The 27746-nt window shown below is 47.0% G+C and overlaps 1 protein-coding gene and 1 non-coding gene across 2 annotated transcripts in view; both read left to right on the forward strand.

The window, feature by feature from the left end:
- The window catches only part of LOC119165445 (endothelin-converting enzyme homolog), a 38793-nt gene extending 37871 nt beyond the window's left edge, over positions 1–922 (forward strand). The window contains exon 19 of the mRNA XM_075870522.1: positions 691–922. Within this exon, the coding sequence (XP_075726637.1) occupies positions 691–796 (106 nt within the window). The 3' untranslated portion in view covers positions 797–922. The remainder of the gene's footprint in view (positions 1–690) is intronic.
- An 18862-nt stretch (positions 923–19784) lies between these two features.
- On the forward strand, positions 19785–19857 carry TRNAS-GCU (transfer RNA serine (anticodon GCU)). The gene has a single exon. It is a non-coding gene; the product is annotated as a tRNA-Ser (tRNA).
- Positions 19858–27746: the final 7889 nt, after the last annotated feature.

Below are 27746 nucleotides of genomic sequence, written 5' to 3' on the forward strand. Positions count from 1 at the left end.
TATCTATATTTCATGTTGAAGTTGGTTCACGAAATGTGGCACTGTAGGATATGCTGAAGCCATGGTGCAACACTAAAACGACAACGTTGCCTGTTGCGCAATGATCAATCAGCAACCGCTGTGTCAGGCTCGTTCTCGCTCCTGCTTTTGGTGGCATGCAGACTCCGCCATTAAATGTAAAGACAACATCGAGATGCAACTAATTTCTTTGTAAGGAAGCTGGTACTCGCTTTTTTTGATGAGCGACATGGTCGACAACTTAAGGTACTTTAACGCTTGAGAGCAGATCGAAAATTGTTCAGGAAATATGTACGTTTACTTGTGACCAGAAAATAAGCCCGAAAATGACTAACTCACTACTAGTTTTCAGTGACTTACTGCATCTTCATACTATGGTTCACGCAATACTCTAAATAATATTATAATATTTAGGGTTTAACGCCCTAAAACCACTATATGACTATGAGGAACACTGTAGTAGAGGGCCCCGGAAATTTCGACCCTCCGAGGTTCTTTAACGAAAACCCAAAATGTAAGCACACCAGCCTCAAGCACTTTTACTTCGTCGAGAATGCAGCCACCGCGACCGGGATTCGATCCCGCGACCTGCGGGTCAGCAGCCGAGTGCCTTAGCCACAAGACCACCGCGGCTGGTCACGTAATGCTTTACTGAACTCCCATCTTTTTCAGAGTCAACGTGCCAATGATGAACATGGAAGAATTCTCATCGACATTCCAATGCCCATCGGGTTCCCGAATGCGCTTGGAAGACGGTCACAGGTGCGCCTTGATTTAGCGCTGCTCAAGATTGAGGCAAGAAGCCATTGGGTGCTCCTGTCACGAGCCTTAATTTCAGTGTGTCGATTCATCGTGTTATAATGTGGGAAGTCGTGCAATTAAAGTGCCTGTAGACTCTGCTGTACTTCTCCGAAATACCTCCTTCCTGACTTTACATTGCGCAACCGGGCAAAAAGGACACTTATTATTTAGATCACCGTTATTGCGGCCAAAGTGCTCGATGCATCATCCCTGGGGGAAAGCGATCACCGGCGGCAACACGACAGGGCGCAAAACAACAACAACAACAACAACAACAACAACAACAACAACAACAACAACAACAACAACAACAACAACAACAACAACAACAACAACAACAACAACAACAACAACAACAACAACAACAACAACAACAACAACAACAAGGAAAGTTTGATCCTTCCGTAATAGGAACTGGCGTAACGCGATAGTAAATCATGTGCTCACAGAAGTAGTTCAATGTCTACTGCACATTGATGTAAGAGAGCGTGCGTGTCGATTGGTGTGACAGCTGTAACATCGCTTAACGTGAATGCATCCACGTAAACACTTAGTCATGCATGTCGGTCCCAGTGACTAAAGTCCATCATAAATGATTGAACAAATGTTCGAGGTACTAGATGCTTGCGGTAGCTCTAGTAGTTAATGGGTGAGAGCGGAATAAGAGAAAGCGACGTGACAGCCAGAGGAGCGCGACAGCCCTGCCCGACCAGAATGGAATGGAATGAAAAAACTTTATTTCAGTCCTGCAGGATGCGCTTAGCGCGTAGCGGGCGTCTCCCACGTAGGAACCGACAGGGAGTACTTGGCAGCTGCTTCGTGGGCCTGCTGGACGGCCCATTGCTGGTCGGCTAGAAGTGAGCTTCTGAGGGACCTCTCCCACTTGCTTGAGGTAGAGTCGGGAGGAGTTGTTCTACACTCCCACAGCATGTGTGCGAGTGTCGCTGTGTGTCCACATGATGGGCATGTGTCGCTGGGGTATGCATCGGGAATAGAAACGTGAAGCGTGGCAATGTTTGGGTACGTGTGTGTCTGTAATAGGCGTAGGGTTAATGCCTGCGGTCGGCCCGACCAGAGAGAAAAGCGACACTCGTCGTGTCTTCACTTCGGCTGACCGCGATTATTCGCGGGGCGCGTTGCGAATCGTTTGAATCTCCCACGCGAATAGCGCGCGCATCGAAGGATTGAGAACGACGACGAAGAAGAAAGCGCCAAGGAAATAAAAAGAAATTCTAAATGGTGAAGTAAAGTAAACGCAGCTGAGTGATAATCACAACACCTGAAATCTCAATATTTCCCAAACTGACCTTTCCATTTTCTTCGTTCGCTGTTTTTCATGTGATTTTTCTTACATTAGTCATATCATAATACAAATTCATTTTAACACATAGTTATAATGCTCAAAGAAAAAAATGCCCTACGCTTTCTTGGCCGATCCCCCCGAGTGGGTGTGAACCACGAGTTTAGGGAAACAAACAAACAATCAAACAAATAACAGGCTGCAACCGATTAGTTAACGGTGAGAAAGTCCCCACTGAGTCGGTTATTGCTACCTTTGCCGGCACTTCCTGTCCATCCGAGTTGAAAATATGGCCGCTCATTTTCAGAGTCGAACGTCTCGCTTCTCGTCCTCTCCAATGTCAAAACTGTTGGCGTTTTGGTCACAGTGCAGGGGGCTGTAAATCAAATTCACGTTGCCGCATCTGTGGCGATACCCACCCATCGAAGGAGTGCATCGCCGAAATCGAAAAGTGCTGCCTCTGTGCGGGAAATCACGCGGCCGATTATCTGAACTGCACCGCAAGGTCTAATGAAACGCAACTTCTAGAAATCATGGACAGACGTCGTTGCTCGCGGCGAGAAGCAATAACAGTTGTGAAGGATAGAGCCTTTGGATATGCCGGAGCCGCGTCGAGGCACGAACAACTAAGTGAGACGAAGATTCTTAATCTTATTGAGGCTGCAGTAGAAAAGGCGATGTCGAAAGCGCTGGAACACATAGTTACGAGCGTGAGTGAGTGCATCTCTCAAGTGTTTTGCTCACAGATGACACAGCTGGCTTCTGCGATAGCAGTACCGATGGCCAAGTCGGCACCTTGTGCAGTGGAAGTTATACCGAATTTAGCCCCACAGCGACAATCCCGCGAGGAGAAAACCCCAATTTCGTCCGTACCTTCTACTTCGACCCACGTGGAGGATCAGAATGAAATGGACGTATGCCAAGATTTCAGGCGTCAGAAGCGCACTGGATCTCCATTAAAATCTCCTTGCCCAAACACAAAACCCAAAAAGGGCAGCGAAAATGCCAGTGCACTTTTTAAGGAGAGTATTTTAGAAGCTGCCGTTGCTGAAGTGTTTCGCTCGTCAACATAGATACCTTGAAAGTACTACAGTGGAATTGTAGGTCTTTGATTTCTGCTTCTACTGACTTACTTTGCTTAATTAATCAGTTATATCCGGATATAATCTTATTAAAAGAAACCTGGCTTAACCCTGTTAAGAATTATCATTTAAACAATTTTAGAGCATTTCGGTTAGACCGTCCATCACTAGGAGGTGGTCTAATTATACTAGTCTCGAATAAATTTTGCCGCACAGCGAGCATAGCTTTTCAGCTTATGCCCACAGACTGTGAAATTTTGGCAATAGACCTCTGTCTGCCCGGGCACCACCCTTTTTCACTTATAAACGCATATTTTCCAACGGGTTTGCATAATACTCAACAATTAGATACTGCCTTAGCTAATTGCAAGAATGATTTCCTTCTGACTGGTGATTTCAACTCACATCATGTTTCATGGGGATTTCGAACACACCATTCTGGTACTCTTCTGTGGGATTGGATGATTAATAAAAATCTTACCTGCCTAAATGATAGACAGCCTACTTTTATTCGCGGACGGACACGATCGGTATTAGATCTCACGTTTTGCAGCCCAAGTGTTTCAATAAAGTCTTGGAAAACAATTGATTTCTCTTCAAACAGTGACCATCTTCCTGTATACTTTGAAATCTCATGTGCTGTGAAATCTATTGAAAGGACAAAGAAAACATTGATCAATTACAAAAAATTTAAAGACTGCTTGCGTTCCAACATTAGGGCAGTGTCCAGTGGTCAAAATGAAGTCCTCGGCAGAAATCTCTGTTCTGCTTTAAAAATCTCCAAGAACACTTCAGAATTTGTAATTGCTTCGTCGTCATCCAAAAGTGCCCAACCTAGTAGATGGTGGAATGATGAGTGCACACGAGATTATAGAAGAAGAAAAGCCGCATGGAAAAGACTTATATGTAATCAGAGTCCAAAAAATTGGAAGGATTATCAGTTCATTGCGGCAACATTTAAACGCACTGTATCGCGAGCGAAAGAGCAATATGACCAAGAACATTTCGAGTACCTGTCTAAATCAAATAACAAACGTGCTTTATTCAACTTCCTTCGTGGTAGGAAGAAGACCCCTATACCAGGAAACGTTGACTCAGTAGTTTACACCTCACAGGAGCTACAGGAATCATTGAATCAGTTGGCTAAAGAATTAGAAAACAGGTTCTCAACGCATCTTCCTAATTCGGCTTACACAACAACCATCTATGACTACACAGAAATATCGACTTCCGAATTAAATCAGGCTATGGAAAGATTGCCAAATGCAGCACCAGGCCCCGATGGAATAACAAATACAATGCTAAAAATACTTCACAGGGAATATCCGAATGATTTGTTAGGTCTCGTCAATTATTCCCTTAGAAGAGCATGAATCCCTTCTGAATGGAAGATTGCGAAAATTATACCATTGCTTAAGAAACAGGGGGCAGGCTATAATTTAGACAACATACGACCGATAGCCTTAACATCTAATGTAGTAAAACTTATTGAAAGGGTACTTCATGGTCGTATAATTAGGTTTATTAACGAGAAACAACTGTTGAGTTCTTCCCAAATTGGCTTTAGATCTGGATATTTCATATGGCATGCACATGTAGATCTGGAAAGTCGTATTCATATTGCCCGTCACAAAAAGCACTTTGCGCCTTTAGTAACGTTAGACATATGTAAAGCATATGATAGTGTAGAGTATTCTATCTTGACTAATCAGTTATGGAGTCATGGACTTCCACCTTATATAGTAGCATGGGTGACGGAATTTTTAAGTAGAAGAGAATTCTATTGTTATCAAGGCGGTTTCTCTTCCTGTAAGCACAAGCAAACCCGAGGTGTACCTCAGGGGTCAGTACTTTCCCCGGTTTTATTCAACATATTGCTTAGTACCATTCCCGTTCATCCAGAAGCGAAAACCTATGTTTATGCCGATGACATTGCTTTCTTTGCTATGGCACATGACTTCCACTGTCTCTACACTATCTTGCAAACATATCTTAATAAAATAGAACATTGGTTGGATGGATTGATGTTGAACCTCAATACCGGTAAATGTGCTATTCTCGTTTTTCCAATCAAAGATCCCGTGCACATATCTATTAATTACAAGCTTCAAGATATCCCACAAGTACAATCATTGAAATATCTTGGAGTTATGTATAATGAGCGTCTAAATTGGCGCCCTCACATTGAATACATCGCGACAAAAGCAGTACGCGCGATGGGGGTATTGCGGAGGTTGAGCAATTGCAGATCAGGTATGAGAAGAAAGGCACTTTTGATTATATATAAAATGTATGTCCGACCTGTGTTGGAGTTTGGCTGCATTCTTTTTTCTGGTGCGCCAGCCTACAAACTTCGGCCGCTCGTTCTGTTGGAAAGAGAGGCTTTACGGCTCTGCTTAGGACTTCCAAAGTATACTGCAAATGCAGTGCTATACCTTGAAGCACGAATACCAACCTTATTATGTCGCTTTAACATTCTTACTGTGCAGACCTTTTTACGACTATATGAAGCACCGTTTAACCCTGAACAAATTATTTTTATTTACAATCCTGACCTATTCTTCTCGATGCATTGGCCCAGATTTACCAAACCACAAATAGTATTTGTTCAATCGTTACTTGAGCCCCTTAATGTACACGTTCGTGACCTGATTCCTTTAACTGAGCAACAAAATTCTCCAGAAATTGTTTACCATGATATCTTCCCAACTCACGCAAAGCTATTACCTACAGGCATTTTAAATGGTTTGTTGCAGGACCATTTAAGTACTCTGCCAACAAATGTCATTATAGCAACGGACGCATCTCAATCACATGAAAAATCAGGCGTTGGAATATATTGCCCCGTACTTGATTGGTCATTTTCACTTCGCTTACCGGACTTTCTTCCTGTCTTTCTGGCTGAATTCATGGCAATAATGTTAGCTTTGCGAAAGGTAAATATTTTCATTCCAGTTGTAGCAGTCATAACTGATTCATTATCAGTGTGCTCTTCTCTGTCCGCATCTGGTCACTCACCTATAGTGAAACTTTTTAAATCGTTGATCCCCTGTCATCTCCGAAGTATTCATTTAATCTGGACACCAGGACACAAAGGTTTGTTGTTAAACGAAATAGCTGATTCTCTTGCGAAGGCATCCTTTTCGACACCAATTATTCCTATTTTCCCTCATACAGTATACATTACGGTGGCACGATTTCGCACACTTAAAATCAGGCAAAATTTATCTGACCCTGCACTGACGGCTTCTCCAGAGTACAAACACTTGTTATTTCCCTGGCGCAGTGAACTGACTAAATCAAGGATGATGGAAGTTGTCATCACGAAATTTCGTTGCCGCGTTACCTCCCTCAATTTTTACTTGCATAGATCAGGCATATTGAATTCCCCTATGTGCATTTACTGTAATCAAGAGGAAACGATCAGTCATTTTTTATTACATTGTCGCCGTTTCGATTTATTCAGGCAAAGCATACTAGCACCACCTCTTCAAAGACTGGGCTTGCAACTATCACAGCCTGATCTTCTTTCATTTGGAGCCTCTACACTGGGTTTCAGCCACAGGGATGTTTTATTCGCCGTTCAAGAATACATCACTGCGACTAAACGATTTTCTTGCTAAATTGCTGTCTCAAAATTTTTCTTATTTTTTTTTCTGCAAACTTGATATCGGTATTTCAAATCAAAATTAAGTTACAAAAAAAATTGTAGGAATGACACAATGCTGAAAGTTTAGGGCAAATTCACCTTAAAATCGGCCAATCCCCTTCTTTGGGTACGAGCCATTTCTACAGGGAAACAACAACAACAACAACAACAGGCTCTTTTACCATGGATGCTAGGATTTACGTCTATTTCATTTGGCGCCTTTAAACGACGAAGCGTGGTTATCCTACATTGATTTTGGTGCCGATGACCTGGGAATCGAGCCAACAACGACCCGAGACTTTCATTCCGGGTGTGGGTGAGCTGTGCTTCGAGCTAGATTGACACGGAGGGAATGAAGAACAAGCAAGCCTCGCGGCGAATGATGAACACGAGAATCATCAACGAGGTCAACCAGCTGCTCCAGTCCAATCAGTTTGAGCTTTCCGGACTTCGAAATTTGCAAGGCCACCTACACGCCGGCAACGTGGAACTTAAAGCCTTGAACAGCGATGTTTAAGCCCTGATGACTGACGACCTGGCGGCAGACGGCTGTGAGGTGGTCATGCAATACGACGACGCCGCAAACAGTACTCTGGCGTTACTCGAGCACCACATTGACGTTAAGAAGCCTTCTGCTACACCGGCGTCGTCTACAACTTCAGTCATGGGCGCAAGGTCCTATGAGTGTGCACCGAGCAGACATGAACGACTTCCACAACGTGAGTTTGGAGCACTTCTTCCCAAGTTGGAGCTTCTTCGTTTCGACGCGACCGTGACCAAGTGGCAACTTTTTTGGGATGTGTTCTTGCACTCCGTGCACGAGAACCCGAGGCTTTCAACACAGACTGGTTTCACTACTTGGTCTCATTTCTGGATGGACCTGCAGCTCCAGCCGTCGCAGGTATTCGGGTGACAGATTCTTGTTATGATGATGCGCCAGAAATTTTGAAGCGTCGGTTTGGAAACCAGAAAATCATTTAGCAGAAGTATACCTAGAGAATTTGCGTACGCTCAAACCAGTGAAACTCTAGCGAGTGATGTCCCTGCTCTGCGCAAGCTTTTTGACTCAGTGCAACTAAACAGGAGGGGACTGCATTGTCTTGGAATCACGGAGTCATATTACGTGGCTATGCTGAATAAAGTTCTGCTCAAAGTCATACCAGCTGATTTTATCGTAGAATACTTCAAAAAGGAAAGTATGAAGAACGCGACGGAAACGAACCAGGCTTCACCTGATCGGGAACTGGAGCAATTGATGAAGTTTCTCCGCATCGAAGTTGAATGCCGAGAAAGTAGTTGATAAGTTAGCACTTTACCAGAGACATGGGGCAGCAGTGTTCCAGTATTTAACAGATCATTCAAGAAGCCGTCTGGGACTCCTGCCGCGTCGGTTTTTCAGACCAAGACACTATCTTCCCTCTCGTCCTGCTTTTGCTGCTGCGCTACCGATCACAAGACAAAGGACTGCACGAGTGACGTCACTCTTGCCGAGAAACGCAACAAACTTGTGACAGATGGTCGATGTTTCTGGTGCACCACAAAGGGACATCTTCTCCGTGATTGCCGACGGAGAGCGCACTGCAAGGCATGTCAACACCGATACGCCTCCTCGATGTGCAATGCTCGTAGCTTGGAAATATCGTCAACTAATTTTCAGAATGAGCCGATCGCTACGATGCAAGTGTCTACTCAGAAATTTTCAGCTTTCCGACCCATCAATGACATTCTACTCCAGACCTTTCGAGCTTGGGTGACGACTTCGTCACATTGTCGTTATGTACGCGGAGTTCTGGATGATAGAAGCAGTGAACATTCACTACTGAGAGAGCCGCTTCCAAGCTAAACCTACCGGCTCTTGCCGAGACCAAACTTGCCATCAGCGCGTTTGGTAGAGCCAGCGTTCCAACAAGGCGGTTCAGAATAGTCAAATTCATGCTACGCAGTCAGCATGACAGCATGACCATCGACGTTGAAGCCATCGCGGTGCTCTTTATTTGTGAGGAGATGATTGAAGCTCCAAGTCAAAGTCGTCTTATACAAGCCTTCGCAGAAGCGGGGAAACATCTGGCCGACGCCGTCGTTTACCCGAGCGTAGAGTGTGAGCCAGGTGTGAGTTTCCTCGTTGGATCAGACCAGCTTTGGAAGTTGATGTCTAGCACGAGTTAAGTAGGACGGAGAAAATCCCACCTTACTCGCCATCAGCACAAGGATGGGCTGGACTCTTCAGGGCCCCTTGCGTTGGAAGGGCAAGTAAGAGAGCAAGCGCCCAAGTATGTGTTCTGCGAACAGGTTCCCATGAAAATGACGAGGTCGCTTTCCAATAACAAAGATTTCGGCACCTCGAAGACATTGGAATGTCTGACACGCCAACGTATCAGCGCACCGCAGATGTTACCGGCGAATTTAACAACCCAGCTGTACTTTCAAAAGAACGATATGAAGTTTCATTACTCCTGAAATCTCCTCTTGTCGACATGGCCGATGATCCGGAAGTAGCCTTTTCGAGGCTTTACAGAATCTTCCGGCGACTGCCATCAAACAATGAAACCATGCGAGCCTATCATAAGGCTATCAGCCAATACGATATGAAAGGGCATGCGGAAATGATTGAAGATGCCACTTCTCACACACAACCCTCTATTCAATTCGCCTCATTGTTAAAGGACAAACCAGTACCTAAGGCGTCCCGAATTCATGATCTGCATCCATTCCTGGACAATGACGGTATTTGAAGGATCAAGACCCGGCTCAACAACGTAAAAACATCAGAAGACGGGAGGTGCCAGATCCTACTACCAGCTGACCACCGCTGCATATACCTCATCGTCGACTGCATACACCAGCGCCTGCTTCACAGTGGTGTAAACGATGCCCTTTCAGAGATACGCGAGTGTTTTTGGGTGATTAAGGGCCACCAGTGTGTGGAAAAGGTGGTCGCTAGTTTAAAGTGTGGAACGCTTAGTTAAAATAAGGTGACACCTGAGGGTGTCGCAACTTTATTTTCGGCATAGATGGATGCTATGAGGGAGGCCGTAGTTGGGGGTAAGTTACCACCTTGTGGCGTGTTAATGCGTGAAAAAAATTGCATTTTTACTATTCGAAACGTGCCGAATGTGACGAACGCGTAGAAACAATGCTTTAAGGAACTAATCGTCAATGCCACAGTCATGATTGACTGACTGACTGATTGATTGATCGATATGTGGGGTTTTACGTCCGAAAACTACCATATGATTATGAGAGACACCGTATTGGAGGGCTCCGGAAATTTCGACCGCCTAGGGTTCTTCAACGTGCACCCAAATCTGAGCACACAGGCCCACAGCATTTTCACCTCTATCGAAAAATGCAGGCACCACAGGCAGGATTCTATCCCGCGATCTGCGGGTGACCAGACGAGCACCTTAGCCACTACACAGTCATGATGCATCACTGAAGTTACCAAGAATCATGTGAAAGGACCGTGGTAGACATATAAAAAGACGTAGTTTTCAATCTTGCTTAGTATGCGAACGCGGTGCTGTGAATAGCGTGCTTGACATTTGTTGTCGCGGGCCTAAAAACCAAGAGTTCAACTCCCGATGACGGAGCTTTTTTTATTCATCTTCTGATCACGCGTAGCTTTTTGACGTCATTTCCGTGACGCAAAAACGCCATTGAAGTCTTGGTTGACCCTGGCATAAAACACTTTTGTGTTAAAAAGATCATCACGTGACGTCGTCGTGGCGTCACTGATGATTTGTGACATCATCTGCGAGAAAATCTGTTCAGTCTATATGATGTCACTATGGCGTCACACAACCTGACGTCACGTGACACCATCGCCTGGTCAAAGATGCCACAATCCAGGAGGCGCTGAAACACCAAATGGTGCTCAGATAACTGGCAGCGCGTCCGATCATGGAGGCAGAAATCTTTCGGAACAGATCACTGCAATTGATTGAGAAGAAAAATGTCCACAAGATGCCTTACGCTGTCGAGTAGTCTTTACGCTAGTGCAAACGTGATCGCGTCAATGAAGTTTCAGTGGCCAAGTTTTTTTTTAATGTAGGTGAGTTACATACATTTGAAATTTTGCTGGAAAGCAGAAACAATCATGAACTTTTTTGCCACTTGACGCGAAAGCAGGTGGTTGGGCGTAAAAACACGGCAGGGCCTATTACGGCTTCATAAGGGGCCAAAATGTGACGAATGGCCCCATTCCTCGCACACGCAGACGGCAGATCTATCTCTATTTTATTTACCTAATTACGTTGATAATTCCGCACAATGCATTTCAACGGTGTTCCCCTAGGACATGCAGCATACGAGGCCGTTAATATATACACACGCCCCGCCCATGTATGTACATCTCTAGTACGCAGAAGTGAAAAAAAAAAAGAGCACCTGCAGGAAATAAATACTGCCCAACGCTGGTTCGCGCGTATAAATTATTCACGTGCCATAATAAAGTTGTTCTCACTCACTCATTATTCACGTGCCATTGTGGCTGACATCATACCCGCTTATCGACCACACCTCGACGACCTGTGGCTGCAGCGTGTTTCACGGCAGCGGCTGGCGGCTTCTCCAGTGCCCGTGCGAAACAAGCAAAGCTCGCGTGCTCTCACTCCACCGATGCCATACGCAGAGCGTACCACGTGACGACAACAACTGAGTTGCGAAAGCCATACCCAGGTGAGAGAGAGTAAAACTTTATTGAAGGGGAAAGGGAGAGGGGCGTTTTAGAGCCTTTATGGTTGGGGCCCTACGTCCAGGGCTCCACTGGCCTTAGCCGCCCGCCGGACTTGATCCAGTAGTGCGAGCTGCACTCCTGGGTCCGAGCTAGCGAGGTGTGCCTCCCACTGCTCCATACTAGGTGTTAAAGGTTCGCCGAGAAAATTGGTTATGTCGCTTGGTTTACGATCGCACCCCCACGATATGTGGTAGAGAGTCGGTCTTCCGCCGCACCACGGACATACAGCCGGGTAAAGAGTTGGATGTATCGCGTGTAACTTCAGTAGGTGCGGAAATACATCCGTTTGAATTTTTCTAAGGTCAGTGGCCTCTTCCCCATTAAGGGATCTGTGAGGTGTTCCACATTTTTGACGCGTGAAGCGCTGGTGAGCTAGAATCTCCCTAGGTAAAATTGGCATGGTCAATGAAAGAGATGGATTCTCCGCTCGGTTACAAAACGCACGAGCTAGAGCGTCCGCCCTTTCATTGCCTTCGAGACCTGCGTGTCCCGGGCACCAGATCAAGCGATGGTGGTGAGTGAGTTTGGATCCTAGCAGCCTCAGCCCCATTGCTGGAAGGCGGCCCCTTAAAAAGAGCCGGCAGGCTTCCTGGGAGTCGGATAAAATAACTGATGGCTCCCCTCTACGCTCCTGAAACCTTAAGGCTAAGGCTATGGCCATCGTCTCCGCCTTTGTAGCCGAGGTCGTGCGTACGGAGGCACTCGTTAGCAGCGTCATGTTGTTGTCGACAACAGTAATTATGTGTCTCTGCCAATCGAAACTGGCCGCATCGACGTACGCGACATTTGAAGCTGAGCCGAATTGCTTTCGAAGCCAGTTTACCCTCGCAGTACGTCGCTCAGCGTGAAAGTCGTGATGCATATTTTTGGGCACCGGTGCGATTGAGATTCGCCTGCGGACCTCTTGGGCTACGTCGACCAGCTCCTCATCAATGTGCTGTGGGTGGGGCGAAATTCCTATTCTAGTGAGTATCGCCCTGCCTGCTGAAGTTTCACTTAGACGATTCCTCTGAGACATGAGGACTGCGGCACTGAGCTCAGCATAAGTGTTATGTATACCGAGAGCTAGGAGCCGCTCGGTCGGTGTGCTGGTGGGTAGACCAAGTGCTGCCTTAAAAGCGCTTCTAATGAGCACATCCACCTGGCTCTCCTCACTTCTGTCGAGTGAGTGGTACGGTAGGCCATACGTCACTCTGCTCAAAACTAAGGCCTGGACAAGCCGGAGAGTATCCTTTTCTTTCATGCCTTTTTTATGATAAGTGATGCGACGGATCATTCTAGCTATCTGTTTAACCGTAGTCTTTAAGGTGGTTATCGTGTGACTGGCTTTGCCATTGCTTTGGACCCAGAAGCCAAGTATACGGGCCTGAGTAACCTCGGCTATGGCATGGCCGTCTACCTGTAAGTTTATGTCACCGTTACTTTTGTAATACTTACTGTGTATTCTTATGAGTTCAGATTTTTCAGGCGCACAGCTCAGCCCACTTTTTCTTGCGAACTCTGCCACAGCTGTCGCAGCAGCCTGGAGGGTCTGCTCTTTCAGCGCCAGTGAACCCTTCGTAGCCCAGAGTGTGATGTCGTCCGCATACAATGTATATCCAAGGTGCGGGATTGCTTCGAGCTCGTGAGCAAGTCTGCGCATAGCTATGTTAAAGAGCAAGGGGGAGATGACTGCCCCTTGCGGTGTGCCTTTATTTGGCATCGAGAACGGCACCGACCTCGTGTCGCCTATCCCAATAGTTGCCGTCCGCCCAGAGAGGAAGGATTTAATGTAGTTAAATGTACGCTTTCCGCAGCCGATTGTGTTGAGTTCAGAGAGAATGGCCTCGTGCGAAACATTATCAAAGGCCCCTTTGAGGTCGAGGGCCAAGACCAAATGTTCGCCTCCCCTGGGTACGCAACTCATGACCTCTTCTTTTAAAAGGAGGAAGGCATCCTGGGTTGAGAGTCCGGAGCGAAAACCAATCATGGTAGCGGGAAACAGATTTTCTTTTTCAATGTAATTTTGAAGCCGTGTCTGTACTACTCGCTCGTAGAGCTTGCCCATGCACGAAGTAAGCGAAATGGGCCGCAGGGCTCCGAGCGATGGTGCTTTACCGGGCTTTGGTATAGTTATTATTTTGGCTTCCTTCCACTCCGGAGGAACGTGACCTTGGGACCAGCAGTGGTCGTTAAGAAATTGCGTTATCTGCTCAAGAACCTCAGTGCTGAGGTTTCTTATCATAGCGTTTGTTATACCATCCGACCCCGGCGCAGAGTTCCGATTGGCTGCCTGGGCTGCCGCGAAAACCTCTTCTTTCGTGATTGCGGCGTCTAATGTGGCATTCTCGCTGCCGATGTACTCTAATGTACATGGCGGAACCACATCAGTACCGATATAACGGTCTTTAAGCGCCTGGATCAACTCTCCGTCGGTGCCGGGGTAGCTGTGTACTATTCTTTGAAGAATGCGGTTCATGGAGGACTTAGATTTGTCCGGCTCCAGCATGGACCTCAGTATCGCCCACGTCTGGCTAGTCCCTAGTGTACCGCGGAGAGAACCGCAAAACTGCACCCAACCATCGGTGGCAAGTTTCGTTGCGTATTCATTCGCTTCCTCCGACAGAGCAGCGATTCGCCTGTAGAGGCAGCGGTTGAGGCGTTGTTTTTTCCATCTCTTGATCAGGCGTCGCCTACTATCCCACATGTGCAATAGGTGCCGGTCTATCGCAGGCGCCTCAACTGTGCGCGCTATTTTCTTAGAGGTGGCATCATGCGTTTCTCGAATGAAAGCAACCCACCCACTGACATCACAGGGCGTTTGCTCCGGCAGAGGGCGCTTTCGAAAGGTCACCCAGTCTGTCATCACAACGTCACCAGCGACACGACGAACTTTTGGTGATGCTATAGAGGTGCTAAGAATATAATGGTCACTACCAAGGTTTTCATCGAGGTTTGACCACGTGGCATTTTTAATGTTGAAGGTGAAGGTCAAATCAGGGTACGTGTCCCTGCTAATGCTATTACCAAGCCTGGTGGGTGCTGTTGGCAGAGTGATAAGGGTAAAACCTAATTTAGACGTGGTGTTCTCTAATAACACTCCCTTGGGTGAATCCCGGACGTAGCCCCAAGCGGTGCTCGGAGCATTAAAGTCGCCCACCACCACTAATTGATCTCTGGTGCCAACGGCTCGAACTGCCTCGTTTAGGAGTGGGCCGAAGTCGTCTTTCCGGTTTTTGGGAGGACTGTATATGTTTAAAATTTTCGTTCGTACTTTTCCTCGTTTTTGTGGGAAGACATCGATAATTTGGTGATTAATGTCAGTCTGATCGTAATGGTCTAGCGCGACTGTCATGAAGTTACTCACCAGCGCTGCAACGCGGGGGTATTTTGGATCGTATAATGTGTAATATCCCTGCAATTTGACGGGACGGTTCCCAACTTCTTGCAGGCATATTACATCAGGTGGGATTAGTGCCGAATGGATGTAATTCTGCAATGCCGCCGCTCGTTTGTGGAACGTGCGACAATTCCACTGCCAGATTTCTAGGTGGTCGGAGTTTTGCGTGGAATTAGTTCGCGCCATGGTGACTACTGCCTTTATTGGGGGGTGTCTGCTTTCTCCGTGATTCGACGGTCCTTCGGTAGTGGACTGCTCGCGGAGGTAACACTGACCCGCTTGTTGATGGCACGCTGAATGCCTACAACTGAGTCATTAACGTATCGTCTTTGTTGTTCCGTTTCTGCTGCAAACTCTTTCCTGTACTCCGAAAACATTTGATGCATTTGCTGCATCATCTGCTCTCGGAGTTCAGACGCTGCTCGTTGCTGTTGTGATTGGAGTTCTCGCATTAAGTTCCGCAAGCTCTGCAACTGTTCCCCCATCTGTAACTGGCTAACGTGGGCCTCCTCGCTAAACCTCTGAGGTATGTCTACTTTCGCCGTTCCTCCCTCCAAAGAGTGGGCTACGGTTGCCCTGGAGATAGCATGAGTGGCGTTGTTGTTCGCCTCTAAGGCGTTAAGCCTGGCTTCAAGTTTGGTTTCTAAAGATGATATGATTTTGTGGAACTCCCGGCGTTCCTCCTTAATCTGGCATCGAAGTTTCTCGTTTTCTAAAGCAAGCTGCTTATTCTCGGCAACCATTTTCTGATATTCGGGATTCTCAATTAAGGGAGCAGATGGAGACACAATCCTCGCCCAGCTCACCGTGTTTGCTGGCTGGCAGGCGGCTGCCTCCGTCCCCTCTTTGGGCGGCGTCAAGATTTGTACCAGCGCTGTCTTCTTCTGCTGCTGATGCTGCTGCTGTTGCTGCTGCTGCTGTTGCTGTTGCTGTTGCTGCTGTTGCTGCTGCTGCTGCTGTTGTTGTTGCTGCTGCTGTTGCTGCTGTTGGTGCTGCTGCTGATGCGGCTGTTTGTTGAGTCGTTTTCTGGACGCAGACTGGGCTCGACCCTTTGAGGAAGCCCGTGACTTGGATCTTGAACGTGAGCGTGATTCCACTGACGAGTCCCGCTCGGAGCTGAACCAGCGTGGATGGTGCCTCCGTTTTGGCTGATCCACTCGGGACCTCCTAGGCGGAACGTGTTTAAGCTTCTTCTTGCACATTTTGTCACCTGTCATATGGTCCTCACCACATATCACGCACTTAGGGGTACACGCGTGTCCTTGTGCGGGTTCACGTGTTCCACACGTGGAGCATACATTGGCGTCGGGCGTTGGGCACACGTCAGTTCGATGCCCTGTGGAGTGGCATACCTTGCAAGCCTGCCTCGTAGGCTTGTGGGGATAACAGATGGCTTCCGCTCCCATGAAATAGACGCACCTAGGCAGTGTGCTGCCCGTGAAGGTAATGATGGCGGTCTTCGTAGATCCGAGCATGCGTGCCCGCTCAATCTTGACCCCCTGTGTTCTCACACGGAGATTCGCCATGAGTTCTGCTTGAGAAGTCCCCGACGGAATACCATGGACTATGCCTCGTAGGACGTCCTCAGGATCCGCCACATACGAGTTGAATGAGTGCACTCGTCCCCTGATATTCAGATGCGTGATCTCTCGCAGCTCTTTGGCTACATGCTCGTGGGGCGTCGATACGATGATAATATTCGAGCCCGGGTGGACTCGCAGCATGAAGCTACCACCGTCGAAGTGTCGGTGGCAAGCGTCTATTACAGCGGTGGAAAGTTCGTAGCCGAGTATGTCTTTTACGGCGAGGCCTTTGTGAGGCCTAAGGATGATCTTTATGTCGTCCTTTGGCAGGGGCGGGAGCGGACGGCGACTTCTCGTACGACGTCGGCGCTTCACCTGACTTCCCTGCTTCGGTGGGCTGCTTGACGAGGCGTTGCACTCCACAGCTTCTGACGCGTTTTTCTGGTTTTTCTTCTGGTTCTTCTTTTGCCGGCGTGTCAAAACCGTGTGCCAGCCATCCTCCGTCCATGCGGCACCATCGTGGCGTTCCCCTGCAGACACATTGTCGACTTCTTCGGACGAACCCTGCGGTGACCAGGTCTGAACGTCCATTTGAGTGGTTTCTGTAGCAGACTCCTCATCTGTGTGAACCAGTGGCTGCTCCTGAGGAGACCTCGGTGTTTCCTGAAGAGCGTCCATCCGCCGACGCTTGAGACGCGACCACGACGCAGAAGCCGCTATGCGGCGGTGCGTCTGGCCGGGCGCGACGGTCGCTGCCTCGAAGTTTTCAGCTTGCAGAAAACCGAAAAACAGCCACTCACCGCTGAAATTCGACGTTCACTGTTCGCTGTACTTTCACGAATCCGATGCACTTCAAACAACCAGAAATCGCCGAAAAACCATAGAAAATCTGCGGAGCCGATGCGACGCGCGTCCGCACACCGTCTACCCAGGTGAGCGAGCGATGCGAATGGCTGAGGTTCAGCGTCTCGTGCTTACTTCCTTGATTGCGAAAGCCTGCCCTTAATGCCATTAACGCAAACAGGGTGTCAAAGACAAGCAGACCAACTTTATTCTTGCGGGAAATGAGCGCTGGAATCGCCAATGAATCGAACACTCTATGTCGTGTGGTCGGCAATAACGTCCCTGACGAGGCCTGTTACGCAGAAAGCTGCGCATTTGCAGGTGTCAGAAACGCGAGAAGGCAGTGTTGAAGTTAAGGGTGCCTGTAGAATCAATTCTGTGTACTTTCTCGATGCACAGTAGCAGCCACATCGACGATGATAGATGATGCCTAACGGCGACCCCATCGATGCTTGTCTTTATATTAAGCAATTTTTAGCAATTATGTCGCATAAGGTGAAATTTCCAAAGGTGATGGTCATAGATGAGGCAAAGATCAGGGCCATATCATAGCACTCTGCGGTCACAAACTTCGTGAATAACTTTCCGTGGGGCAACGCGAGTAGGTTTTTTTCTGAAGCACGACAAGAAGATGCGGTGTTTTGGAGGTGCACAGAAATCTTTCTTATAATAGCGTTGTGTAGTTGAAATTTTTGTTTTGTTTTGCGGTACTGTTCAGGTCACAGTCTGCAGGATTCCATTGCCCTATGTGAAAGATGTGGTTAGGAATAGCGGCCGCTATAGTTGTAGTGTGATGGGAGTTGAGGATGGCCGCGACATCACGACGATGGTCGCGACATCAGCGAGAGGAGCCTGGCCACTGAAGAGCTTGCAGGAACTCGAACCATCCTTATCGAAGAATGCCAACGCAAAACTAATGCACTGGTCAATATTAGCATCCTTGTTTTATAAAATTGAGGGAAGTGCGGCTGATCCACACTATCTTACATCGAAAGAGGCAATAGGGTCACTGATTTTCTCGCTGTAGTTCTTCGCCACCCATCACCGGTACCCGTTACCACTACCATGCAAAAAAGAAGAAAAAAAAAAACAGTCTCAGGGCATTTGGAGCCGGACCCTCTGCGTGGCAGTTACGTAATTTACACATACGTAACATAGGGTAGTAGAACAGCAAAATAGCAACCGGTCATCATACAATGTAAATTGCCTAAGAAGGGAGTCGTTTAATGGTCTAACACATTACAAAGGGATCGGTCGTTACTCCATATAGTCATCCACCACAGCATAAAAAAAAAAACATCGCAGCATATCTACGGAGCGAATGATGAGTGGTGGGGTGAAGCGTTCGTCAGTCCGTCCGTGCTTCCGTTCGTCCACTCGTTCTTGCTTCCATCCGTTCATGCGTCCGTCCGTCCGTCCGTTCACTCGTCTGTCTGTCTGTCTGTCTGTCTGTCTGTCTGTCTGTCTGTCTGTCTGTCTGTCTGTCTGTCTGTCTGTCTGTCTGTCTGTGCGTCCGTCCGAGCGTCTGTTCGTGTGGCCGTCCCTCTGTCTGTGGATCCGTCCGTCCGCGCGTCCCCTCCTCCCTGTCTGTCCATCCATGCATCGGTCCATCTGTATGTCCATCTGTCCATCCGCCTATCTAGCGAACACTCCGAGTACCGCCGTCTCCCATCTTTTCATCATGTATTCATAACATACAAGTACCGCCATCCAGCGGACCTTCTAAGGAATGCTTTTTTGGGTATGTGCCACAGGTGGTTACGCACTACAATGGGGGACGCACAAGCCACACCATAAGGAGCTGCGCCCCTTAAAAAAACTGTGCCCAAGCTTCCGATGTGAAAAAACAATCATGTCAACTTGTGTCATAGAAAGTAAAAAAAAAAGGCGTCTCACAACGCAAATTGTGCAACAAGTGGGACGTTCAATGCGCCCAACACATTCCAAGGTTGGTTCGTTGATTCCTCAACATTCTTGCGCAACCCACTATGGGGGATAGGCCATGCATTGGAGGGTACCTAGCTTAGTAAGCTAACTCACTTTTTGTAGGAAAGGGTTGAAAATGAAGAATTCATTAGCAACCACAGGTAATAATTTGAAGAGGTAAGATTTCGAAAAAAGAACTTTAAAACACTAGCGTAAAAAACACAAAAACTGTCTGTACATAAAACAACTAAATTTAGCTACACTTAACCCACCATTCTTTTAGCCTCTTGTAAAAAATTCGTCACAGCGTCGAAAACGCTCCTGTGAAAATCATGTGTGATTGTGCCAAACGAAACAATCAACGGAAGTGATAAGTTTAAATCCGACGGTGGTAAGTGTTATTCTAGTAGTCTTTTTTCTTTGAATTTAAAATTTTCGGCAAGTCAAAATTGAGCGTTCCAGGGATTCAATCTCATTACAGTGACGCCATGAAGGTGACAGCCAGACCTGACCTGTGAAAGCAGCCCCGCCGCGGTGGCCTAGTGGATAAGGTACTGGGCTGCTGACCCGCAGGTCGCGGGTTCGATTCCCGGCTGCGGCGGCTGCGTTTCCGATGGAGGCGGAAATGTTGTAGGCCCGTGTGCTCAGATTTGGCTGCACGTTAAAGAACCCCAGGTGGTCGAAATTTCCGGAGCCCTCCACTATGGCGTCTCTCATAATCATATGGTGGTTTTGGGACGTTAAACCCCACAAATCAATCATGACCTGTGAAAGCAAAAGTTCAGTGAAGGGGCTGGACAACGTAGCCTTGTAATTGCTATTTCTTCCTTTCTAGACGAACACCACCTGCTCTTCCGAAGAAACTTTAGCTGACAAAAATCTGATAAAAACAACGACAATTTTTTTCAAGGCATTGGCCATTGTACGCTTTTGAAAACGTGCTGCTGTGACTCCGGCGTAGACAAATGAAGAAAACTAGAATAATCATGTGATAATATTGCTAGTGCATCTGCATGTTCATTGAGAGCTAATCCACTATGGCCTAGCACACACATTAGTCGAACGAGTGGCATGTGTCCAGGAATGAGTGAGTAGAATGTATCTAACGTACGCGATAAATTAGCCGCGCTTAAGGCAGCACAGAGAGAGGCAGTCTGCAATAACAATCACTGACAGACCCTGGGACAATTTACGCGATGCTAGGACTATTTCCAGTAGCTCAGCTCGGTAAATAGGGGTAAAGTCAGGTAATCGAATTGATAAAGCCTAATTTAGAGAGGATTATACGATTCCTACAGCTACCTTCTATTCATAAACGGAAACCACAGGCATAAGCGTAACGATTCACGTTATAAGAGAATCAATAGTCGAACTTTAAGAGGCAGAGAGCCAGAAAACAACACGCAGCCGAATTTTAATGCCGGTCGAAGGTGCACGCGATAAATCACGACGAGCACATTTCTACGCAAATCGGCACGTTTATTGCTGAGCTTACGCGGCATCCCTACTGAACGTGCTCCATTAGCAGCCATATTTTCTACACAGCGACCCCAGTGAAGTTTTTTGGTGTAGGTTAGCCAGAAAACTATGATTGCTCTTCTGTTAATATTGAGTGATAAGTTAATACCCTCCAGCCACTTTCACAGGCTATTCATGTATGTCTGCAGAATTTGGTAAAGTTTGTGAATGTCCTCCGAAGCAGCAAAAAATGCGATGCCATTGCCTTACACATACACCTCCACATATTTAAGAAGTACCTTAAGATGTCTGCAATTCTGTCGTTCGTTTTGAGATGCCTGACGTCAGGAGAGAGAAGCTGTGTAGAGAGAGGTCCTTGGATGAAACTATAAATACGCTGAATATGTTGACCGTAAACCTCTATAGGGATCACTCGATGTACTGACAAAAGCTAATAAGTAGTATTGCCTTTTGTCAGGTTATAAGCCAGTTAGTCAATCAATGCGTGTGTTAAAGCCACTTTAATAATGGTTTCTGCGTTATTATTTTTCATTGTGAGGCAGTGCACTCAAGCTGAACTACAACTTTCTGATAACGTCCTCAATGTGACGCTGCACCACCCCTCCCCCTCCCCCTTCCCCCGGGCATGGATGTATTGAAAGTTATGAAATAATTGTACGATGAGCAGAAGTACTCAAATACCGCGGCACCGAGGAAACTTAAGTCGCAAGAAACATATTTGTTTATATTTTGAGTGCATGACTATTATTCCCATGATTCCTGTGGTGTTATACGGGCACCAAAAAGCCACGTCTATTGTTCGAACTTTGGCACTTAACACGATGCGTCTTCTACACGAAGCACCTACATAGACAAAGTTTGCGTTTGCTAGGACCCTCACATTTCCGATGCACTGTGAAGTGTATAGGGTGGCCTGAATTAAGCACAGAATGTTACTTAAAAGGGCCCTGCAACACTTTGTGTGGATGGTCAGAAAACGCTGCCGATCGCTAGTCGAGGATCCTGAGAACGCGCGTGCCAAATACTGTAGCGCAGCACGCGGCCTGGAATATACAATAATTTCTCAAAGTCAGCTACAGGTCACTTTCTCTTCTCCTGATAAATGACGCTAGAGGCACCCAATCACTACGTCCCAGACCTAGTATCAGCCGTTGGCTGATTTGAACTTGGCGCGCTCTGTCGTTGGTCGCGACTTGTAGACGCGACCATGCGCAATCACCCTAAAAAGCGGCTCATTCGAAGAAAAAAAATTAGAAAAAAATGCTCAAGGCCACGAAGTGCCCGTGACGTATTTTTTCCCCCCGGGCCATCCCAGCGCTTTCGTCAGGACGAAAGAAGAGAGATAGTGATTGCATCTTGCGACAAATCTTTGTACTTGTGCTCGTACTGAACAGATCCTCAAAATTGTTAAGGCAGCGAATTCGTGAGCAAATAAGCTCCGAAAGTAAATGCGTTCCGTGGCTACTCAGAAAAGTGTTGCAATGCCCCTTTAAAGGGGCCATCACCCGGCAACCGAGAAATTTGTTGATTTCTGCGAAAACTAGAAGTGCGGAATAAATCATTCCTAGTCAGCTATACAAAACTGGGTCGTAAAAGAACATTTCAGTCCAAGACAAGTACTAGAAGTCTGCCGTAAGCCCCAGCCACCGGTGACCACCCTTTTGGCACGGCCCGTGTGACGTAGAGTGATGAAAGGAGCCGAGCCGTCGCCACGTACTGTAGTTTCAGCCGATGCAGATAATTAAAATCTCAGTGCCAAAATATTTCGACGTTACACGCAGCTGAGCACACGACAATATCATTCGCTGGAATGCAGGAGCTCACGCTATTAGCTGCTTGTTATATGAGGGCTTGCGAACGTGCTATTGTTGCCAGTATCTCAGGCTGCTAGCGTGTTTGTAAAAAAAGATTCCATCATAAATTGGGTGCTATAGACCAAACGCGCTAAAGCTTCACAAAACTGTTTATGAACGCTCAAGGACTAATCAAGATAACGCAGATTACGATCGAAAATGGGGTATTATGACTCCCTGGACGGAATATATCTTGGGACTAGTTGGTGCTTACTGAAAGAAACCTTCTTGATATGCTGTTTTGGAGATTTCAGACACATGATTAGCGCGAGGCACTTTAATGCGTGGTAATCTTGTGCTAGTACGTCATACAGGTTTGAAAAATGTGTACAAAACTTTTAGTGCAGGCGTAAACAGGGGCAGCAAAGTCCAGCACCACTTTCGGCTATTCACAGAGCATTTCGGAAACAACGTCTTGATCTGAGCTACTTCGAGAGGGCAACCAGAAAAAAGTGCTTTGTGATGTTTTACCAAATCTCCCTCAGTTATCTTAACACGAGGCTTCAAATAATTGACCGTCACACCGTTTCCAATTTCAGCATTAAGAGCTGCAAGTTTCGAAGTCACCAGAATCGTCATGGCGAGTGTCATGGCTGCCCACTTCAAACCATACGGTTGGGTTTTCCTGGCCGTGGGTCTGTTCTTCTTGCAAGGCTTGCAGTCCAGGAATGCCTACGACGTGCGGGCGACGTGGAAGACGTGGTACTTCCTGTACTCGATCACCTGCCTGCTCGGATTGACGGCGGTCGAGCTCGCCATCACCGTGGCCAACGCTATGCGCCTCTTCTATAGAGTGCGCTCCTTCACGAAGTCGATGCTCGTGGTGATCTGGGCCGTGATAGCCGTGAGGGTGGTCGTTAACGTGGTGACCGTCATTTTAGGCTCCCGCGCCATGGCAGTGTTCTTCCGGAAGTCGACCAAATACGAGAAGAGGACTGCGTTCGGGCCCGAATATCACCACCCCAGATCCCGCATGTGGTACTTTTTCAGGTGCGTATCATTCTGAGCTGTGACACACCATTCACCAGTGTGAGTGCTGCGGCACGTTTCGAGAATGGCAGTGCTCGAAGAAGGCGATGAACGGATTGGAGCCCGTGATAAAAAAATCACGTCGGGCACGACAAATATGTCGATATAACCAAATAAGTGCAGGTTATGCCAAGGTTACAAGTGATTAGGCAATCCTACGCCTAGAGGTTGCCGTGGTGGTGTAGCGGTTAGGGTACTTGGCTGCTAATCCGAAGGTCGCAACTTCGAGTACGGCCGCGGTGGTTGCATTTTGATGGAGGCGAAATGGTAGAGACCCATGTATACTGCGCGATGTCTGGAGCGCACGTTAAAGAACACCAGAGGGTATAAATTCTCGGAGCCCTCCAGAGCGGCGCACTTCATAGTCATGTCGTCTTTTTCGAATGTAACACACCGATATTATTGTTATTATTAATAGTCTTACGCATAGTGGTGTGTAGAACAATTCGGTTTTGTCTATAAAAAAAACTTGCCCCCTCGGAAGAATTCGCTACTTTTGTTCGTTATGTAGATGTCATACATAAGACAAGCGAAACGTGTTAGGAGATGAAGTGGACATGAATACAACTCAAGCCAGCACAGACGTATACATAAAGCAGTAGTGCAACCGTAGGTTGCGTACAAGACGCAACAGCGCTACGTAGATAGGGCGGTTTTCAATGTCCAATCAGTGCAAGCAGGACTACGTAGCATGAAGAGTACTACCAGCACTGCTATCTCCACTACTGCAATACTACTACTACTAACAGTAATAATATTATTATTAGTAGCAGTAGTAGCAACACCACCTATGTGTGCTGAAAGGAGCCGGCAGCTGCAGCGGGTGAAGCAAAGAGTGACGTCAATGCGCAGCTGTGACTTGACCTACTTGGTGTCGCTCCAACAACTGTGGCGGGGCAAGGGCGGTTCGGCGCGTTGGCACGGAGAAACGGACGGACAGCGCTACACAGGCTAGCCAAAGAGCTGATTCGCATCTAAAAATGACAAGGAAAAGTTCGGCAGCGGGGCGTCGACCCATGGAGCTCTCACTTTGCAGCACGCGACTCAATCTGCTAAGCCACAGAGCACACGTTGTGAAGCTTGCTAACGGCGAACCATTTATATACACAATATATGGTCGGCGGCTGCCAGAGCTTCTCACCTTAATCGCATTTTTTTAGAGCGCGCACCTCCACGGGGCAAGGTCTGGACTGCGCTCGGGCTCATCAAATCGGACTCGTGATTCTTTAGAGCACAAAGGCTGCTTCACTCGCTGCAGCGGGTGCCTTTACGAAAGGCTCACACTGCTCACATACGATGAAGCGACAATTGTGACAGTTGTTCGCGCTGGTCGTGAGTATTTACTTGTGCGTTCGTTTCGTGCGTCTTTCTTTCTGCTTGAGCAGCGTGCTTTAAGCGCCGAGCTGTGACAGTTGTCGGCGCTAGTTCCCTGTTTGCTTTTTTCGTGCGTGATTTCGCCTTGAGGTGCGCACTGTAAGTTTATAGCTGCTTGTTGTTCTTCGCATGAAATTGAAACTCGTTGCTGTAGCATTCATCCCTTCGCCGTTGTAGTGAAATGATGCGCAATAAACGCTCAACTATCTCGGTGAAGGCCCGCCTCACTTTCGTGCAGACGGATCTGTCATCTTTTTTTTTCTACAGACTCAAATCAATTGAATTTTATTTCAACTTTAAAGGAGCCATTTCAAAAGTCCCAACAGCAAATTCTATTCGATTTAACCGACTGCCTCGACACCTAACGTCGGTGCGGTGCTCCAACAAGCGCAGTATTCTCCTAGGCGCAGTGTCACACACTGAACCTTATATTTTTTCGATTGCTTCGAGTACAGAGCGAAGTATTACGTAATACCCCAGTAGCAGAATACGTTCGTGAACGTAGATTTTTTTACTGTATGCACTGCAATTTAATGGAACCTTGGTGTGGGTTGCTTAAGTTCCGCAGACCGTCACTAACTGCACTTTGGGCCTGTGTTCCATCTCTTGGTGCCATGGACGTTTTGTGAATCGAACAAACCCAAATAAAACACTGCACCACAGGTTCCTCATCGTGATCATGTTCTTCGCACACGTCGCGTTCAACGTCAACAGGACCGTGCGGATGGTGGACGTAGCGGGCAACGAGTTCCTTGAATTCCTGCTCAAGGCCGGAGTCTTGCTGTTCAGCTCACTCTTCTTCATCTACGACGTCCTGCACTCCTTAGCCCTGAGACCCTGCTGCGAGGTGCTCGTGTCGTACATACGCCACCAACACGACACGCTCAGGACGGCGCTCGCAAAGGGCAACACGGCAGCCTTCGCTAAACTGATGACAGGTGACGTCCAGGACCTGGAGGTGGTGCGCATGAACCTGTGCTCCATTGCCGACCTGAAGAAGACCCTGAACGGTGTCTGGCAGTACTCCATCATGGCGTCAGCGACCACCGTTCTCACTGTCACGTGCATCTGCACGTACTGTCTGTTCGACGAAGGCGTAAGCACGGAGCAGCTCCTACTGACCATGACGTACTGCATCTACGCGGCCATTGACTTCGCTGAAGTAGCGCGACTGAGTCAGCAAATGTCGAATGAGGTCAGTACGTACTCACGTAAATAAACTAGGGTATATAACAAACTACATGTTGTATCTAGAGCTTCGCGTTTTTGGAGAAATTCGAAAGAAATTCGATAAAAATTTGCCGGTAAAATTTCTGACCATTCCGATTCATTCAATAAGCTTCGATTTTAAAAGGCCATTTTGAACGTTCAAGAGACATTAAAAAAAGAAAGTCGTCAGTCCAAAGAAACGCATCACCAACAGCGCCAGCAACTTTGTAATGTATTTTGTATTTTCGCTTCTGTTACGACAAGCTCTAGGGTAGTATTCCGAACAAACGTAGGTCTTTTGTATTCAAGTATTGCTGCTTGTATGTATACGTGTGCGCGCGTTCAAACCTCGCAGACATCTAAAATACACTTGGTGTGTTCACATGTTTTCGCGTTCAGATATCACTTCATCTAACACGTTGCATAATTGAGAATATTGTTAGAAATATACGACCTGTTTTCGTACATCGAGAAGATGAAGGATGCTGGGAGAAGAGTTGACCGCTTATCTGCGTGCGCTTCGCTGAAAATTTCGCCGAAAGACGATTGTCTTCTGTCTGGAGGTGCTACGCGAGATACAAACGCCATCTGGCAGTAATTTCACGAAATGAAAGCTTCTCTAGAACGCAGAGCCACTGGCAGGTGGCAGAACTGTGTCATGTTAGCGAAGCGTAGGAAACACCCACCTGTTTCGTGCATAGCGTCACATTGTCAGTGCAGCCTAAGAAACACCAATGTCTTTGGAGATACGTATCTATGCATTTGCTATAAATAAACACATAACCTAATACTTACGTACTGATGTTGCGCCTCAGTTATGCGCAATATTTGATTTTTGGTCCACAATGTTCGCAAGTATGAACGCAGTCACAACATCAAGATGAGTGGGCGCAGAGCAAGTGCTTAAACTTTCACCGGGTGGCCTAATCGTAAGACAGGCAGACAAACACAAGACAGATAAACAAAAATTCCTACGGTGAAGTTTTTTTAAAAAAGCCTATGGTCTTTAAAAGCTGAGAAGAAGTGACTAGCTCCCGCCCATCCCCCGAAGTACACTTTGGCGAATTAACAGCACTGCACATCAACATCCTTATAAACAAGGTAAATGAACAGAAAATGAAAGAAACTGAAAACATGAAAATACAGGAATTCCTCCAACAATGCAGTGCTTTTTCATTGAAAATAAAATTAACAAGAATACATTGCAACAACTCAGAATAGAAAATTAAACACCGAATTTCGGGGAGTTGGAGATTGACCAGAAAACTCCGATAAAGGCCAAAACTTCCTCTAAAATTAAAATTATGGTCTGAAAACACCGGTAAATTTCAAGGAAAATAAACTCCGGAAACATAGACCCCCCCCCCCCCCCCTAAGCAAGGCGCAGCTGGCAGAAAATATCTTTTTTTATGCGCAATGTATATTTGAAATGTACTTAATTACGGCGATAGGGACGAGAAATTATTAGGCATATTTAGTTTTATCCATTAATTCGTTGTGTCGGCGTTTTATATGCCGGGGCCGCCCCGCCGCGGTGGTCTAGTGG

Source organism: Rhipicephalus microplus, chromosome 8, assembly GCF_043290135.1.
Source record: "Rhipicephalus microplus isolate Deutch F79 chromosome 8, USDA_Rmic, whole genome shotgun sequence".
In the NCBI taxonomy this organism is placed as follows: domain Eukaryota; kingdom Metazoa; phylum Arthropoda; class Arachnida; order Ixodida; family Ixodidae; genus Rhipicephalus; species Rhipicephalus microplus.